Raw genomic sequence first — 19177 nt, forward strand, 5'->3', positions numbered from 1 at the left:
GAGTGGTAGTGAAACAATACATTCTACTGGCAATATTTTAGAAAAACAGACACTTCTATACATTATTGGTAGAGAACAAAGTAATACCATCCCTGTGGAGTACAATTTGGCAATACTCGTCAAAATTACAGATTCACTCCAGCACTTTTGGAGGCTGGGATTGGCGGATTGTTTGAGTCTAGGAGTTGGAGACCAGCCTGGGTAACATAGCAAAATGACAATACAAGAAAAGGGATGAGAAATGGGTGGGGGGAGAGAGATTCTTCAAGAACAAGGGACACTGCTATGTTAGGGAGGTTAAGAGTAGGAGCCAATTTATGGTAAGCAGCAAAATGGAATCATCATCAGTTCTTAGGAATACGAGAAGTAGAAGAGAGTTACACAAGCATCAAGTAAGTACTTTGAAAAGTTGCCTAAGGTGAGTGATGCTTCTGCCTACCCTCCAAGCTACATGATTTATTTTGCATATTTTGTCAAATCTCCCTATTACCACTGTCTCTCCTAGTTCTATCAGGAGAAAAGGGAAAATACAGGAAAAGGCCAGCCAGTCAGCTAGTTTCACCATGATTCATACACCATGATTTATACACAGCATTCATACACACGCTACCAGAAGAAGCTGGTCAATCCTGAGATCCCCTATGCCTCAAGGGCTTTGTACGTGTCTCAGTAAAAACAATGTGTAAATTCAAAAGATGTAAAGATTATAGCATTACAACCAATTTGCAATAAAGGAATCCCATTTACAAGAAAGTTTATGATTGTTGGGGGTGGGGTAAATAAAGGAAAGGGATAGATACTTTTGAATCTATAAAAGAGTATCAAGATTCTATAATAGATGGTATCATAAAATAACAAAGAGATATAAGAGATAAGATGATAAAATAGACTGAAGATCTGAATTCAGAATTCCAATTCCATTGCTAAACTTACATGGCTGTGGAGGATGAGTTACTTAAACATCAGTTGATTGATTCATGAATTTAATTATTATTCATTAAGCTGGTACCATGAGTAAGGTACCAAGCCAAATGTTGAGGATACAGCAGGGTATAAGACAGCTATGGAAGAAAATTTAAATAAGTACCAACAATACAGTGAAAAGACTATAGAAGAGTAGGTATCTCTGATCTAATCTGAAAGAGTTATGGAAGGCTTCCTGGATTAATGTTAAGGTCAGAACTAAATCTGAATTGTAAATAGGAGTTAGGGATCTAAAATAGGGTGGGAAGAGTGCGCTAGGCAGGAGTAAGAGTACTTGCAAATGCCTACAAGTCAGTATTGTGTATTACATAGAAAGACCAAAGAGATTATCAACTGATAATTATGAAGGCTGCAGTTACAGACCAGTTGTTAGATAATAATCAAAGTGGACAGTAGAATTTTTTTTATTAATTCAAAATATTTTTGAGTAGTCATTAAGTGCCAGATACTATTCTTGGTACTTGGGATATATCAATGAACAAAGCAAACAAAAGTGCCTGTCCTGATGAAGCTTATATTCTAATACAGGGTGAAAGACAATTTACAGCAATCATAGTATAAATGATATGGTACATTAGAACATGATAAGTGCTATGGGTCTGGTGGACTGGGAGTCCAGGGGGGTGAGGGGTATTTTAAGTAGAGTAGTCAAGAATTGCCTCAGTGAGTTGGTGGTGATTAGGAAAAGACTTGAAAGAGAAGAGGAAGTGAGCTTTGCAATTACTAAGACAGAACACATTCCAGGCAGACGGAAGAGCCAGCACAAAAGCCCTAATAGGACTGTGACTGGTATGCTCTCAAACAGCAAGAAGCTGGGCATGGCAGAACAAGTAGGCAAAGGGGTGAGTAGCATGAAATGAGGTCAGAGAGACAATGAGGGATGGAGGCAGACCCTGTAGGATCTTGTAGGCTACTATGATAATTCATGATGAAGCAATTGCAATAGAAGCAAAAATTGGCAAATGGAACCTAATTAAACTGAAGAGCTTCTGCACTGCAAAAGAAACTATCAACAGAGTAAACAGACAACCTACAGAATGGGAGAAAATCTTTGCAAACTATGCATCTGACAAAGGTCTAATATCCAGCATCTATAAGGAATTTAAATTTACATTTAAAAAACAACCCTATTAAAAAGTGGGCAAAGGATTGAGAACAGACACTTCTCAAAAGAAGACATACATACCACCAACAATCATATGAAAAAAAGCTAAACATCGCTGATCATGAGAGAAATGCAAATCAAAATCACAATGGAGATACCTTCTCACACCAGTCAGAATGGCTATTATTAAAAACTCAAAAAATTACAGATGCTGGTGAGGTTGTGAAGAAAAAGGAGCACTTATAAACTGTTGGTGGGAGCGTAAATTAGTTCAATCATTGTAGAAAACAGTGTGGCAATTCCTCAAAGACCTAAAGACAGAAATATCATTCGAACCAACAATTCCATTACTGGGTATATACCCAAAGGAATATAAATTATTCCCTTATAAAGACACATGCATGCCTATGTTCATTGCTGCACTATGCACAATAGCAAAGACAGGGAATCAACCTAAATACCCATCAATGATAGACTGGACAAAGAAAACGCTGTACAGATACAGCATGGAATACTATGCAGCCATAAAAAATGAGATTATGTCCTTTGCAGGCACGTGGATGGAGCTGGAGGCCATTATCCTTAGCAAACTAACACAGGGACAGAAAGCCAAATACTGCATATTCTCACTTATAAGTGGGAGCTAAATGATGAGAACACATGGACACATGGAGAGGAACACATCAGGGCCTATCAAAGAGTAGAGGGTGGTAGGAGAAAGAGGATCAGGAAAAATAACTAAGGGGTACTAGCCTTAACACCTGGGTGATAAAATAATCTGCACAACAAACCCCCATGATACATGCTTACCTGTGTAACAAACCTGCATGTGTACCCCTGAACTTAAAAGTTTTTTTGTTTGTTTGTTTTTTTTAAAAAAAGAAAAGAAAAAATGGCATGGGTCTAAAATAATTTCTGCAGGTGGAGACTGAGCCTGGCCTTGCATGAAAAAATAGATAACTGCCATGCAAATTTGAGGACAGCCAAGTTCAAATAGACTGATGAGGGCCAAATCGGCATAAATTTCTCTTCTTTCTCTAACTTATTTCTGTGGAAATGTGGAACAAATAAACAGTCTCCCAGACTGAAGGATTTTGAAGGTTCGTATTCTAGCTTTGGGAAAAAAGATAACAAGAAAGCAAGAGAGTTTAAAGCCATGGGAAAATAGTCTGGGACAAGGATAGAGGAAGTACAGTGAAGCCAGGAGGAGTCTAATAGTTAAAATAAATATTAAATAATGTGGCATAAAAATGTTAAATTCTATTGCAAATACCTAATGATTACTTATAAGTTAATCTTTGATAGTTTAGTCTTCAAAAAGATATTTTTCTTGGTTAAAATCATATTTCCTTTCTTTCTTAGGCAAAATAACTTTAGAGAGTATTTCTCTAGATGCTACCTACAAGCGCTGCCTAGATGCCCTCAGGTGGATTCTCCTTCTGCTTCAGCAGTCAGTAGCTCAGCTGCAGTCACTTTCTTGTCACCTTTAACTAAACGGAAACTCAGAAAGGTCTGTAGTTTTTGAAAACAGATGGATTTTTTTCAAATTTGTAACCTAAACCACTTAAGAAGTTGAATGTAACTTCATAGATGGTTTTACAGGAAATAAAAGATCAAGTGCTCACAAGGTTAAATTTCAGGAAAGCCTTCTTGGATACGAAATAAAGGCGGGTTGTAAAGTGAAAACAAAAGTAGCTGGAGTTAGGTCATTTGATTTTACACTCTGTACTCAAAACTGCTCCTCTCTGTCGACTGCAACAGGTTGGTACTTTATTTCTTTTCTCATTCTGACTTGAATATGTTTTTTAAGCCCAAAGACCTTGTATATTTACTTATATAGAGGGAGTCTTGATGCATAAAAGTTTAAATGCTTACTTGTAAAACAAAAAAACAGTTACTTGAAAACAGCTGTACACTTTAAACTTAAACGAAAATCTTAATATAGCAAGAAGAAAATATGATTTTAAATACCATTACTTGTTGGTAAAATTTTTGTTAAGGAGAAAATAGGTTTTGTTATATCACTTTTTTTCACTTTCTTTTACAAGTACTGATTTTTTTTTGTTCTAATAGTAATTACAAAGACACTTAAAAGTGTGTCTATATATCTGCCAGAAGGATCATTTCTACAAATAATTCCATTTCTACTCTTTTTTACTCACATTTTTAGTAAGACTAATTCTTACTTAAAAATTCCCTTCCTTAATATATTATAATACTTGGTCATATTATTCCTTATCATCAGGTTCAAGATTTTCTTATGAAAGAGAAAGGAAGAACAAGGTTCATATTGTGTTAATAATTAATGCATAAGAACATGAAGACCAGAGTAGTCTTCCAGATTGGAACTTTTTAACTAACCTTAATGATAAAAAGAGTCATTTAAAAAAGTTGGCACCTGGTTTTTACATAATGAAAGCAATTCTGCTATGTGGTATCTTTCTTCAGAGCCTTCTTTTCTTTGCTATATTCATTCAAAAAAAAGTTAGCAAACATAAGAATGTTCTTTTGAAAATGTACTATAAGTTGGCACACTGTTTTAGAAATAATATTTTCATTATTGATTCTATAAGAATATTTGAGATACTTAAAAGGACAAAAACAACCCAAGGAAGATAGAAAGTCTAAAGAAAAAGGAAAACAAAATTCAGCACTATAGTAAAAACACTGAAAGTCATTATTTTATACATTCCATACATTCCAAAACTTATGAATTCTGTGCAAGCTTATCTTAATACTACGGGGTGCTAGTAGCCAACACAGTGCAATAACAATATTGACACAGAAGATTGCTGGCATACTATCTATCCATTCTAGAATAATAGCTTTATATCTGTAGGCAAAACCTTTAATTTGATAAATATTTACTGAGAAGCTACTTTGTGCCAGGCACATTAACAAGATTCTATTTACAAACACAAATCAAACAGGTCATGCTTAGAGGAACTTAAAACCTAGAGGAACAAGGTAGTATTGGAAACGCATCCTTTCCATAGAATGGATCAGTTCTCTGAGGGGTATGTAGAGATTGCTAATACATCAGGAAAGTCTTCTGGGGAGGTGGCATCCGCGTTAATTGAGTAGGAATTGGCCCTTCCAGGGAAGGGCAGGAAATCATATGGTAGATAAAGGAACAGAATGAGCAATGATGTAGACAGATGCTGCTGCATGGTGGGTGCCAGCCCACTGCTGAGAAATTAGTCCTACCACTGTCTCCAACATGGACACAGAGTAGGGAGAGGTGGCAGAAGCCGGGGATGGCACTACATTATGAAGGGAGCCTTGGGTGTTATGCTTAGGAGCTTGGATTGTGGCTTTCAGGTGAAGAGATGTGTCTTCCAGATGAGGAACAAAACAGAGGAGAGGCAGACTGGCGATTCAGAGATCAAATACTCCGGTGGAAATAGGAAAAACGTTTTTGACAAGGAGGTATTGAGGAGGAGTAACAACAGGGTATCAGTTAGAAAGATACTGCTTGGTCAGGTGCGGTGGCTCATGCCTGTTACCCCAACACTTTGCAAGGCCAAGGCAGGTAGATTGCTGAGCCCAGGAGTTTGAGACCAGCCTTTGCAACCTGGTAAAACCCCGTCTCCATCAAAAATACAAAAGTTAAACAGTCTTATAACAATCAATCAATCAATGGACTAAAATTTAAAAATAGGCCAGGCTCGGTGGCTCACGCCTGTAATCCCAGCACTTTGGGAGGCCGAGGCAGGTGGATCACGAGGTCAGGAGTTCAAGACCAGTCTGGCCAACATAGTGAAACCCCATCTCTACTAAAAATAGAAAAAATTAGCCAGGCATGGTGGTGTGTACCTATAATCCCAGCTACTTGAGAGGCAGGAAAATCGCATGAACCTGGGAGGCAGAGGTTGCAGTAGCCGAGACTGCGCCACTGCACTCCAGCCTGGGCAACAGAACGAGACTCCATCTCAAAAAGGAAAAAAAAAATTAAAACTTAAATATTAGAAAGATAGTGCAGTAGGCTAGGTGAGAAACATAATAGCTAAATTGTGCAAATGTGTGGAAGAATGCAGATTAAGAGAAGACAGATTCAAGACCTATTTGGAAGGCAGAATCAGAACTTAGGAACTGATGGGGAATCAGGGATGAAGGTAAGAGAGAAGATAAGAATGAAGCAGGCTTATAGTTTAGATGACTAGAGGATAGTGGTGCTACTTAAAAACAGTATACAATAAGCAAGTAGTGACCAGTTTTGGAGTGAAGATGGCTAAAGGAGATCTTGTTTTATAAAAGGCAACTAGTTAAATTTAGTACAAATGCTGAGAGAATTTATTTAACTTATTTAAATGTATAAATAACATCAAAATCAAAAATTTAATTAAATAAACCAAGTAATTTACTATTTTCATTTTTATTCAATTTGTTGTAGATGTACTTTTAAGATTCACAAAATTATGTATGTACAGATTATAACACTATTTATTCTTTCTAGTTAAAATCTAATTAAATTTTCATATTTTAAAAATCATTTTTACATAAAAGTCTTCGCTTTTATTTAGGATTTAATGATTAAGAAAATTCTCCAGGGCATTATGTTTATTGCCCTGTGCAAATCCCAGTTCTTTCACACAGAATTGTACAAGCAAAGTTTGAGTAACTGATCTTGGGGTCATATTCCAATGTGGCTCCCATTAAAGCATTTCAAAGAGTGCTAGATTCAGGCTCATATATGTTACAGCAACAGGCTATACTCTAGGGAAAGAACAAAACAGCTTGATAAAAAACTGTTTCCTTTTAAGCACATTTAGACAAGTATCTATCCTGTATTCTCTTTGCCATCTAGATTGGAGCCATGGCTTTGGAACAGAACCAGTCAACAGATTATTATTATGAGGAAAATGAAACGAATGGCACTTATGACTACACTCAATATGAATTGATCTGTATCAAAGAAGACGTCAGAGAATTTGCAAAAGTTTTCCTCCCTGTGTTCCTCACAATAGCTTTTGTCATTGGACTTGCAGGCAATTCCACGGTAGTGGCAATTTATGCCTATTACAAGAAACAGAGAACCAAAACAGATGTGTACATCCTGAATTTGGCTGTGGCAGATTTACTCCTTCTATTCACTTTGCCTTTTTGGGCTGTTAATGCAGTTCATGGGTGGGTTTTAGGGAAAACAATGTGCAAAATAACTTCAGCCTTGTACACACTAAACTTTGTCTCTGGAATGCAGTTTCTGGCTTGTATCAGCATAGACAGATATGTGGCAGTAACTAAAGGCCCCAGCCAATCAGCAGTGGGAAAACCATGCTGGGTCATCTGTTCCTGTGTCTGGATGGCTGCCATCTTGCTGAGCATACCCCAGCTGGTTTTTTATACAGTAAATGACAATGCTAGGTGCATTCCCATTTTTCCCCACTACCTAGGAACATCAATGAAAGCATCGATTCAAATGCTAGAAATCTGCATTGGATTTGTAGTACCCTTTCTTATTATGGGGGTGTGCTACTTTATCACCGCAAGGACACTCATGAAGATGCCAAACATTAAAATATCTCGACCCCTAAAAGTTCTGCTCACAGTGGTTCTAGTTTTCATTGTCACTCAGCTGCCTTATAACATTGTCAAGTTCTGCCGAGCCATAGACATCATCTACTCCCTGATCACCAACTGCAACATGAGCAAACGCATGGACATTGCCATCCAAATCACAGAAAGCGTCGCACTCTTTCACAGCTGCCTCAACCCAATCCTTTATGTTTTTATGGGAGCATCTTTCAAAAACTACATTATGAAAGTGGCCAAGAAATATGGGTCCTGGAGAAGACAGAGACAAAGTGTGGAGGAGTTTCGTTTTGATTCTGAGGGTCCTACAGAGCCAACCAGTACTTTTAGCATTTAAAGATAAAACTGCTCTGCCTTTTGCTTGGATACATATGAATGATGCTTCCCCCTCAAATAAAACATTTGCACTATTCTGAAACTCAAATCTCAAATGCTGTGGTTGCAACTTACAATAAAGAATGGGTTGGGGAAAGGGGGAGAAATAAAAGCCAAGAAGAGGAAACAAGATAATAAATCTACAAAACATGATAATTAAAATGAAAAATATAGGAAAATAATAGTAACAGGCATAAATGAATAAGAACACTCTGCTATAAAGAAGAGGAGCTTTGAGGTGATAATTTTGTGTCTTGGTTGCAGTGGTGGTTATACAAATCTACACAAGTGATAAAATGACACAGAACTGTATATACACATTATACCAATTTCAATTTCCTGGTTTTGACATTATAGTATAATTATGTAAGATGCAACCATTGGGGGAAACTGGGTGAAGGGTATCCAGGGCCACTCTGTACCATCTTTGTAACTTCCTGTGAATTTATAATAATTTCAAAATAAAAGTTAAAAAAACAAACCTACTATGCTATAAGTTAGGCCATCTAAGATTATTAAAGAGGTTCATGTTAAAAGGCATTCATAAATATTTTTAATTATCTGAGTTTTAATACAAGAACAATTTCCCTGCATAATTTTAGTACTTGAATAAGTATGCAGCAGAACTCTATCTTTTTTCCTGTTTTTTTTTTTTTCAGTTTGTAAGTAATTTTATAAAACCCACCTCCTCCAAAAAAGCAATAAAAAAAAACTATAATAAGCTTTTCTGATTCTTTTCAAAACATTCCTGGTAAGTTCCTAAAGACAATTTGCTTCTATGATGTCAACTTTCTTAGTACTAACTGGTTATCATGACAAATGTTAGATTTATCATGTATAGTCTAGGTGTAATCCTCAGATTATCATTTTCATCTGGGTTCCAATTTCTTAACTTCCTAAAGAACTCATCCATTTATATGAGTCTATCACTGCTGATTGACTAAAAAATATATTATCCCATGCATAAAATGTCCTGTTTTCATTTAAACACTTTTTTTGAGTAATAAAAATATGTACCACAATAAATTATTAATAACATGTACAACTTATCTTTTAAAAAAATTTGCTGTAAATTATTATAATCCATGTGATATGCTCCTACTAAAATTAAAATTTGCCAGCAATTACATTGGTCAAAAATAGTAGGCACTAACGAATTTTATCTCTAAAACTACAAAAAATGATGTTTTCTGCTCTTAAACATCACCTAACCAACACATGTTATTTTAAAATTACTTTTTCTTTCAACCACTATTTCTAAGTTTGAAAATACTTTCACATGCAGAATTAATTAATTAATTTTTCATTTTTTTGAGACAGCGTTTCGCTCTTATTGCCCAGGGTGAAGTGCAGTGGTGCCATCTCAGCACACATCAACTTCCACCACCTGGGGTCAGGCGAGACTCCTGCCTCAGCCTCCCCTCCCAAGTAGCTGGGATTACAGATGCCTGCCACCACACCTGGCTAATTTTTGTATTTTTAGTAGAGACAGGGCTTCACCATGTTGGCCAGGTTGGTCTCGAACTCCTGGCCTCAGGTGATCCACCCACCTCAGCCTCCCAAAGTGCTGAGATTACAGGTGTGAGACACCGCACCTGGCCTACACATGAAGAATTTAAAGAATTATGATCATGAAACTGATCACTATGTATCATAGAATTATTCTAGCATAGCATCTGGCACAAAGGATCAGTGAGTTAGATGAAAAAATTAGGCTGAACACTCACCACTGCTCCACCACTTCTTGCCATTAATTACATAGCTATCTTCATCTCGTTGGATGCTGCATTCAATATTTGTGGCATCACTTGAAGCTACATCAGGTTCTATAAATAAACAAGAGCTGAATTTACAGACAGGCAGATATCATCAGTAGGCTTAGATAAGGATATGGAAACTTTAAAAACAAAGGCATCTTTATCTTTTTCAATGTCCTATCATTCCCCATGCCACCCGGCTTTCCCCATAACCTACACACAGTAGGTATTCAATAAATGTGCACTGGAAGAGTGAGTGAATGAATGAAGTATATTGAACATTGGGGATCAGTAATTTGAATTGTATTTTTGGCTTCCTCATTAATATATGACTTGGAATACAACCCAGTCCTTTCTCCAATCAGCAAATGTAGTAAAAGTATTGTTTTCTACTTCTCACAATGGAGATATGTACTAAATATTGATGGGCAAGACAGATTCCCCCCATATAGTTTACCGTCTTAAGCAATTTCTAATGTGCCTTGCAAATTCCATCATGAATGCTTTTACTGATTTACATACTTTGCATTCTTTAAAGCCTGTTCAACACTTAAGGTCTTCAGAAAGTCCTCCATGGGACACCCTTAGACAACTGCTTTACTGCATGGCACTTCAGAACTGTCTAGCTCTCAATCATAGCAATCTGCACTTGTTAATACGACACTCCTTTAAATGAGTCCTTCAGATATTTCCATGTGTTCTGTTTCTAAAACTTAAGGCTCTTTTTTTTTTTAGAAAGAGGGTTGTGTATTCTACTTATTTTGTAACCCCCACCTAGTGCTTTGTAGACAATATATCATACTGTAGGTATTCAATAAATGACTATTATTGATTTAAATGGAGATCAGTTCTGCTATTATAGTAGGCCCCTGTAATCTGTAGCTTTGCTGAGGTTTCAGTTATGAGAGGCCAGCTGCATTCCAAAAATATTAAATGAAAAGTTCCAGAAGTAAACAATTCATAATTTTTAAATAGTGTACCATTCTGAGTATTGTTATAATTGTTCTATTTTATTATTAGTTATTATTAATGTCTTACTATGCCTAATTTATAGATTAAACTGCATCATAGGTACATATGTATAAGAAAAAACATAGTCTAAATAAGGTTCAGGACTATCCCCAGTTTTCAGACACCCACTGGGGGTCTTAGAATGTATCCCCTTCAGATAAAAGAGGAGTACTGTATAAATGTATACAATGTCATACAAAACAATACAATCTGGCCATTATTGAAAGCACTTAAAAATTATGGCCAAGCAAAATTTGGTTTAATTCTAAACTAAATCGCAAAACAATGATTTTTTTCTACTGAAGAGCTCTTAATGCTTCCTATGTACAAATGATATTAAATCTGCTTTTATTAATATGTTCCTTTATTTTCCCACATGATTATAATTTGAGCCATATGTCCAGTACTGGTGAAAGTTCTATTTTTCTGGGTTTATGGAAGAGTTGAATATTTTATAAGTATCAATATAAAATTATCACAAAAATAGATATTTCATACATAAGAGCAAAGATCTTAAATATTCATAGATAGCAATTTTAGTAATGACATCAAAAGATTGTGAAACTAAATTTACTCTGCTGCTAATGCTGTAGCAGACTGCTAGAGAACACCATCTGATATTCTGACAAAGGAGAGGATAATATTTTTCTGAACATTTGAAAATGCCAAAATTTAATAACAGGCTCAAAATAAACATACTCATATTTTTGGCCAATGGCAAATTTGACTGAAACACAGAACCACATCCTATATTTCTTCAGCTCATCCATAATAACTCCAGGATGACTGACTTCAAAGGAGAGAATGTTGATTGGCATTTACCTGTCATACAGAAGCAAGAGGTAATGTTCCCTTGAAGAAGAGGCTCAAGCCACTGTTTCTTCTGTTCCTCACTTCCATACAGGTGCAGAACCTCCATGTTCCCTGTGTCTATACATAAGAAGGAGTATTTGTTTTGCATTTGAAAATTTATCAATATGAAATCCACAACTTTATATAGAGAGTACAGAAATGCATCTTTTTTTTTTTTTTATTTGAGACGGAGTCTGGCTCTGTCGCCCAGGCTGGAGTGCGGTGGCCGGATCTCAGCTCACTGCAAGCTCCGCCTCCCGGGTTTACGCCATTCTCCTGCCTCCGCCTCCCAAGTAGCTGGGACTACAGGCGCCCGCCTCGTCGCCCGGCTAGTTTTTTGTATTCTTTAGTAGAGACGGGGTTTCACCGTATTAGCCAGGATGGTCTCGATTTCCTGACCTTGCGATCCGCCCGTCTCGGCCTCCCAAAGTGCTGGGATTACAGGCTTGAGCCACCGCGCCCTCCCAGAAATGCATCTTTTTAAAGCAAATGTTTGCTAATAAAAATGTTTTGAAACATATAGTAAGTATAATTTACACTGACAGCATGTCATAAATATTTACAAGTACATGGCATTTGGTACATATTTATTCAACTTTTTCTGAATCACATACTCTTCATCAGTTCATCCCAATGAAGAACGGCACTAATGACGTCTAACTCAATTAGAACTGAAGGAAATAATTTACTGGCCTAAACCTTGCCTGCTGCATTGCAAATACGCCCTGCTAGAAGTGACTGCAATGCTCCCGGAGAACAATTAACATTGCATGTCCTACTGAGACTCCAGCCCTTAATTCTATCTGCTCTTCTTCAAACACACCCTATGCTTTCTAATTTCCACATATTTGCTTGGGTCAGGCTTTTTCTCAAGTGAAATTCTCCCTGCCCTTCACAAGTAAACTCCTGCTTATAAGCCACCTCCTCTGCAAAGAATCTCTGATTACCCAGTCAGTAATACCTCCTTCCTCTGAACTCATATAACAATTATTTCCATTTAACTCTAACATTGCTCTTACTTTTATGTACCCCATACTACCTAGAAAATAGTGATAATTCTCAAGGATGATAAAGACAGAATCCCTGCCCTGGAAAGAAAATGGCAGTAGAGAACTTCAAAGACTCTCTCTGACCCTTGGAGGGTATTGTTTATAGTACATGATGCACTGTAGTATTGCCCTTGGCTAACAAAGAATTCTTCATGTCTGCTATGGAGTAAAATTTTCTAGATGGCTTCCTCTGATTTTCCATTCCTGTCAAATTTCTTAAAATACTGTCTAAAATCTTTTCCTTGAGTGTTGATTATTCAGAAGATTTTGAGAAAACAATTTTCATATCAACATTTACAATGACTTTAAGGATAGTTACTGAAATGCTTATGAAAATTGAGTTGTGTAAGTTAAATCTCTCAAGATGTCTGCACTCTGTTCAGGGACTCCTAATAGAGCCAACATTATATCAACATTAACAAAATTCCTTCTAGATTAACACAGCTGAACATTCTTTTTGACTGAGGGAGAAAATAAGTCCTGAGTTATAATTCATGAAGCTCATTGTTTGTTTTCTTTGGCTGTTTTAAACTCACTGTTATGTGTTATAGTACAAATAAGGTAAATATTGAATTCAGAATTTCCAAAAATTATCAGTTTCTTCTGAAAAGCTCACAAAGTTATCATTTACAGATTGGGAAAAAACAACAACAACAACAACAACAACAAAACGTAGATAAACTATACCAGAAAGAAAATTTATTCCCCATTAAAAGATATCAGACCAGCTCTCTAGATTCCTCCTTTATGGGCAGGGCATCTCTAAAAGAAAGGCAGTAGCCCCAGTCAGGGGCTTATAGATGAAACTCCTATCTCCTGGGGACAGAGGACCTGGGGGGAAGAAGGGGTGGCTGCGGGCACAGTTTCAGCAGACTTCAACGTTCCTGCCTGCCGGCACTGAAGAGAGCAGCGGATCTCCCAGCACAGCGCTTGAGCTCTGCTAAGGGACAGACTGCCTCCTCAAGTGGGTCCCGGACCCCCATGCCTCCTGATGGGGAGACACCTCCCAACAGGGGTAGACATACACTTCATACAGGAGAGCTCCGGCTGGTATGTGGTGGGTGCCCCTCAGGGACGAAGCTTCCAGAGGAAGGAACAGAAAGCAGTCTTTGCTGTTCTGCAGCCTCCACTGGTGATATCTAGGCAAACGGGGTTGGGAGTGAATCTCCAGCAAACTCCAGCAGACCTGCAGCAGAGTGGCCTGACTCAGAAGGAAAACTAACAAACAGAAAGGAATAGCATGAACAACAAAAAGGATGCCTACACAAAAACTCCATCTGAAGGTCACCAACATCAAAGATCAAAGGTAGATAAATCCACGAAGATGAGGAAAAACCAGTGCAAAAAGGCTGAAAATTCCAAAAACCAGAAGGCCTCTTCTCCTCCAAAGGATCACAACCCCTCGCCAGCAAGGGAACAAAACCGGACGGAGAATGAGTTTGACGAATTGACAGAAGTAGGCTTCAGAATGTGGGTAATAACAAACTCCTCTGAGCTAAAGGAGCATATTCTAACCTAATGCAAGGAACCTAAGAACCTTGACAAAAGGTTAGAGGAATTGCTAACTAGAATAACCAGTTTCGAGAAGACCATAAATGACCTGGTGGAGCTGAAAAACAGTGCGAGAACTTCGTGAAGTATACACAAGTATCAATAGCTGAATCAATCAAGCAAAAGAAAGGATATTAGAGACTGAAGATCAACTTAATGAAATAAAGCATGAAGACAAGATTAGAGAAAAAAGAATGAAAAGGAATGAACAAAGCCCCCAAGAAATATGGGATGATGTGAAAAGACCAAACCTAGGTTTGACTGGTGTACCTAAAAGTGATGGGGAAAATGGAACCAAGTTGGAAAACACTCTTCAGGATATTATCCAGGAGAACTTCCCCAACCTAGCAAGACAGGCCAACATTCAAATTCAGGAAATACAGAATACACCACAAAGACACTTCTCAAGAAGAGCAACCCCAAGACACCAAGGTCAGATTCACCAAAGTTGACATGAAAGAAAAAATGTGAGGGGCAGCCAGAGAGAAAGGTCAGGTTACCCACAAAAGGAAGCCCATCAGACTAACAGTAGATCTCTCTGCAGAAACCCTACAAACCAGAAGAGAGTGGGGGCCAATATTCAACATTCTTAAAGGAAAGAAATTTTCAACTCAGAATTTCATATCCAGCCAAACTAAGCTTCATAAGAGAAGGAAAAATAAAATCCTTTACAGGCAAGCAAATGCTGGGAGAGATTTTGTCACCACCAGGCCTGTCTTACAACAGCTCCTGAAGGAAGCACTAAATATGCAAAGCAAAAACGGGTACTAGCCACTTCAAAAACATACCAAATTGCAAAGACCATCGACACTATAAAGAAACTGCATCAACTAACAAGCAAAATAACCAGCTAGCATCATAATGACAGGATCAAATTCACATATAACAATATTAACCTTAAATGTAAATGGGTTAAATGCCCCAATTAAAAGACACAAACTGGCAAATTGGATAAAGAGTCAAGACCCATTGGTGTGCTGTATTCAGGAGCCCCATCTCATAGGCACAGACACATACAGGCTCAAAATAAAGGGATGGAGGAAGATTTACCAAGAAAATGGAAAGCAAAACAAAAACAAACAAAAAAAGCAGGGGTTGCAATCCTAGTTTCTAATAAAACAGACTTTAAACCAGTAAAGATAAAAAAAAAAAAAAGACAAAGAAGGGCATTATATAATGATAAAGGGATCAATGCAACAAGAAGAGCTGACTATCCTAAATATATATGAACCCAAAACAGGAGCACCCAGATTCATAAAGCAAGTTCTTAGAGACTACAAAGAGACTTAGACTGCCACACAATAATAGTGGGAGACTTTAACACTCCACTGTCAATATTAGACAGATCAACGAGACAGAAAATTAACAAGGATATTCAGGACTTGAACTCAGCTCTGGACCAAGCAAACCTAATAGTCATCTACAGCACTCTCCACCCCAAATTGAGAGAATATACATCCTTCTCAGCACCACATTGCACTTATTCTAAAATTGACCACATAATTGGAAGCAAAACATTCCTCAGAAAATGCAAAAGAATTGAAATCATAAAAAAAGTCTCTCAGACCACAGTGCAATCAAATTAGAACTCAGGATAAAGAAACTCACTTAAAACCGCACATCTATGTGGTAACTGAACAACCTGCTCCTGAATGACTACTGGGTAAATAATGAAATTAAGGCAGAAATAAATAAGTTATTTGAAACCGATAAGAACAAAGACACAATGTACCAGAATCTCTGGGACACAGCTAAAGCAGTATTTAGAAGGAAATTTTTAGTACTAAATGCCCACAGGAGAAAGTGGGAAAGATTTAAAATTGACATGCTAACATTACAATTAAAATAACTAGAGAAGCAAGTCATACAAATTCAAAAGCTAGCAGAAGACAAGAAATAACTAAGATCAGAGCAGAACTGAAGAAGATAGAGACAAGAAAAACCCTTCAAAAAACAAATGAATCCAGGAGCTGGTTTTTTAAAAAAAGATTAACTAAATAGACCACTAGCCAGACTAATAAAGAAGAGAAGAATCAAATAGACCCAATAAAAAATAATAAAGAGGATATCACCACTGATCCCACAGAAACACAAACTACCATCAGAGAACACTATAAATACCTCTATGCAAATAAACTAGAAAATCTAGAAGAAATAAACTCCTGTACACATATACCTTCCCAAGATTAAACCAAAAAGAAGTCAAATCCCTGAATAGACCAATAACAAGGTCTGAAATTGAGGCAATAATTAATAGCCTACCAACCAAAAAAAGCCCAGGACCAGACAGATTCACAGTTGAATTCTACCAGAGGTACAAAGAAGAGATGGTACCATTACTTCTGAAACTATTCCAAACAATACAAAAAGAGGGAATCCTCCCTAACTCATTTTATGAGGCCAGTATCATCCTGATACCAAAACCTGGCAGAGACACAACAAAAAAAGAAAATTTCAGGCCAATATCCCTGATGAACATCGACGTGAAAATCCTCTATAAAATACTGGCAAACCGAATCCAGCAGCACATCTAAAAGCTTATACACCACAATCAAGTTGGCTTCATCCCTGGGATCCAAGGCTGGTTCAACATATGCAAATCAATCAATGTAATCCATCACATAAACAGAACCAATGACAAAAACCACATGATTGTCTCAATAGAAGCAGAAAAGGCCTTTGATAAAATTCAACACCCCTTCATGCAAAAAACTCTCAATAAACTTGGTATTGATAGAACGTATCTCAAAATAATAAGAGCTATTTATGACAAACCCACAGCCAATATCATATTGAATGGGCAAAAGCTGGAAGCATTCCCTTTGAAAACCGGCACAAGACAAGGATGCCCTCTCTCACCATTCCTATTCAACATAGCATTGGAAGTTCTGGCCAGGGCAATCAGGCAAGAGAAAGAAATAAAGGGTATTTGAATAGGAAGAGAGGAAGTCAAATTGTCCCTGTTTGCAGATGACATGATTGTATATTTAGAAAACTCCATCATCGGCCAGGCGCAGTGGCTCACGCCTGTAATCCCAGCACTTTGGGAGGCCAAGGGGGATGGATCACCTGAGGTCAGCAGCTTGAGACCAGCCTGGTCAACATGGCGAAACCATATCTCTACTAAAAGTACAAAAATTAGCTGGGCATGGTGGGAGGCGCCTGTGATCCCAGCTACTCAGGAGGCTGAGGCAGGAGAATTACTTGAACCTGGGAGGTGGAGGTTGCAGTGAGCCAAGATTGCGCCACTGCACTCCAGCTTGGGCGAGAAGAGCGAGACTCGTCTCAAAAAAAAAAAAAAAAAAAAAGGAAGAAGGGAAAAAGAAAACCCCATCATCTCAGCCCCAAATCTCCTTAAGCTGATAAGCAACTTCATCGAAGTCTCAGGATAAAAAATCAGTGTGCAAAAATCACAAGCATTCCCATATACCAATAATAGACAAACAGAGAGCCAAATCTTGAGTGAACTCCCATTCACAATTGTTACAAAGAGAATAAAATACCTAAGAATCCAACTTATAAGGGATGTGAAAGACCTCTTCAAGGAGAACTGTAAACCACTGCTCAAGGAAATACGAGAGGACACAACCAAATGGAAAAACATTCCATGCTCATGGATAGGAAGAATCAGTATCATGAAAATGGCCACACTGCCCAAAGTAATTTATAGATTGAATGCTATCCCCATCAAGCTACCATTGACTTTCTTCACAGAATTAGAAGAAAAACTGCTTTAAATTTCATATGGAACCAAAAAAGAGCCCATATAGTCAAGACAATCCTAAGCAGAAAGAACAAAGCTGGAGGCATCATGTTACCTGACTTCAAACTATACTACAAGGCTACAGTAATAAAAACAGCATGGTCCTGGTACCAAAATAGATATATAGACCAATGGAACAGAACAGAGGCCTCAGAAATAACACCACACGTCTACAACCATCTGATCTTTGACAAACCTGACAAAAACAAGCAATGTGGGAAGGATTTCATATTTAATAAATGGTGTTGGGAAAACTGGCTAGCCACATGCAGAAAGCAGAAACTGGATCCCTTCCTTACACCTTATACAAAAAATAAGATGGATTAAAAACTTACATGTAAGACCTGAAACGACAAAAACCCTAGAAGAAAACCTAGGCAATACCATTCAGGACATAGGCATGGGCAAAGACTTCATGAGTAAAATATCAAAAGCAATGGCAACAAAAGCCAGAATAGACAAATGGGATCTAATTAAATGAAAGAGCTTCTGTACAGCAAAAGAAACTATCACCAGAGTGAAAAGGCCACCTGTAGAACGGGAGGAAATTTTTGCAATCCATCCATCTGACAAAGAGCTAATATCCAGAATCTACAAAGAACTTAGACAAATTTACAAGAAAAAAACAAAAAACCCCATCAAAAAGTGGGCAAAGGATATGAACAGACACTTCTCGAAAGAAGACATTTATGTGGCCAACAAACATAAGAAAAAACGCTAATCATCACTGGTCATTAGAGAAATGCAAATCAAAACCACAATGAGATACCATCTCACACCAGTTAGAATGGCGATCATCAGAAAGTTAGGAAACAATAGATGCTGGAGAGGATGTGGAGAAATAGGAAAGCTTTTACACTGCTGGTGGGAGTGTAAATTAGTTCAACCATTGTGGAAGACAGTGTGGCGATTCCTCAAAGATCTAGAACCATTTGACCCAGCGATCCCATTACTGGATATATACCCAAAGGATTATAAATCATTCTACCATAAACACACATGCACATGTATGTTTATTGCAGCACTATTTACAATAGCAAAGACTTGGAACCAACCCAAATGCCCATCAATGATAAACTGGATAAAGCAAATGTGACACATACACACCATGGAATACTATGCAGCCATAAAAAAGGGATGAGTTCCTGTCCTTTGCAGGGACATGGATGAAGCTGGAAACCATCATTTTCAGCAAACT

The 19177-nt window shown here is 37.5% G+C and overlaps 2 protein-coding genes across 4 annotated transcripts in view; one reads left to right on the forward strand and one right to left on the reverse strand.

Moving 5' to 3' along the window:
- Window positions 1–19177, reverse strand: part of ACAD11 (acyl-CoA dehydrogenase family member 11) — a 92989-nt gene that overhangs the window by 33108 nt on the left and 40704 nt on the right. For both annotated transcript variants that reach the window (XM_030933899.1, XM_010380185.2), the window contains exons 12-13: window positions 11587–11694; window positions 9724–9822 (exon numbers count right to left, since the gene is read on the reverse strand). In XM_030933899.1, coding sequence (XP_030789759.1) covers window positions 9724–9822; window positions 11587–11694 — 207 coding nt within the window. The remainder of the gene's footprint in view (window positions 1–9723; window positions 9823–11586; window positions 11695–19177) is intronic.
- On the forward strand, window positions 3477–8708 carry ACKR4 (atypical chemokine receptor 4). Of its 2 annotated transcripts, none has more exons than XM_030933914.1 (2): window positions 3477–3599; window positions 6897–8481. In XM_030933914.1, exon 2 carries the CDS (start codon window positions 6906–6908, stop codon window positions 7956–7958), a length of 1053 nt encoding a protein of 350 aa, XP_030789774.1. In that variant the 5' UTR covers window positions 3477–3599; window positions 6897–6905; the 3' UTR covers window positions 7959–8481. The 2 variants fall into 2 exon arrangements, with proteins under 2 accessions (XP_030789774.1, XP_010378477.1); XM_010380175.2 differs by lacking the exon at window positions 3477–3599 and adding an exon at window positions 3764–3850 and having other exon boundaries at window positions 6897–8708.

The sequence above is a fragment of the Rhinopithecus roxellana genome, chromosome 1 (assembly GCF_007565055.1).
Source record: "Rhinopithecus roxellana isolate Shanxi Qingling chromosome 1, ASM756505v1, whole genome shotgun sequence".
NCBI lineage: Eukaryota > Metazoa > Chordata > Mammalia > Primates > Cercopithecidae > Rhinopithecus > Rhinopithecus roxellana.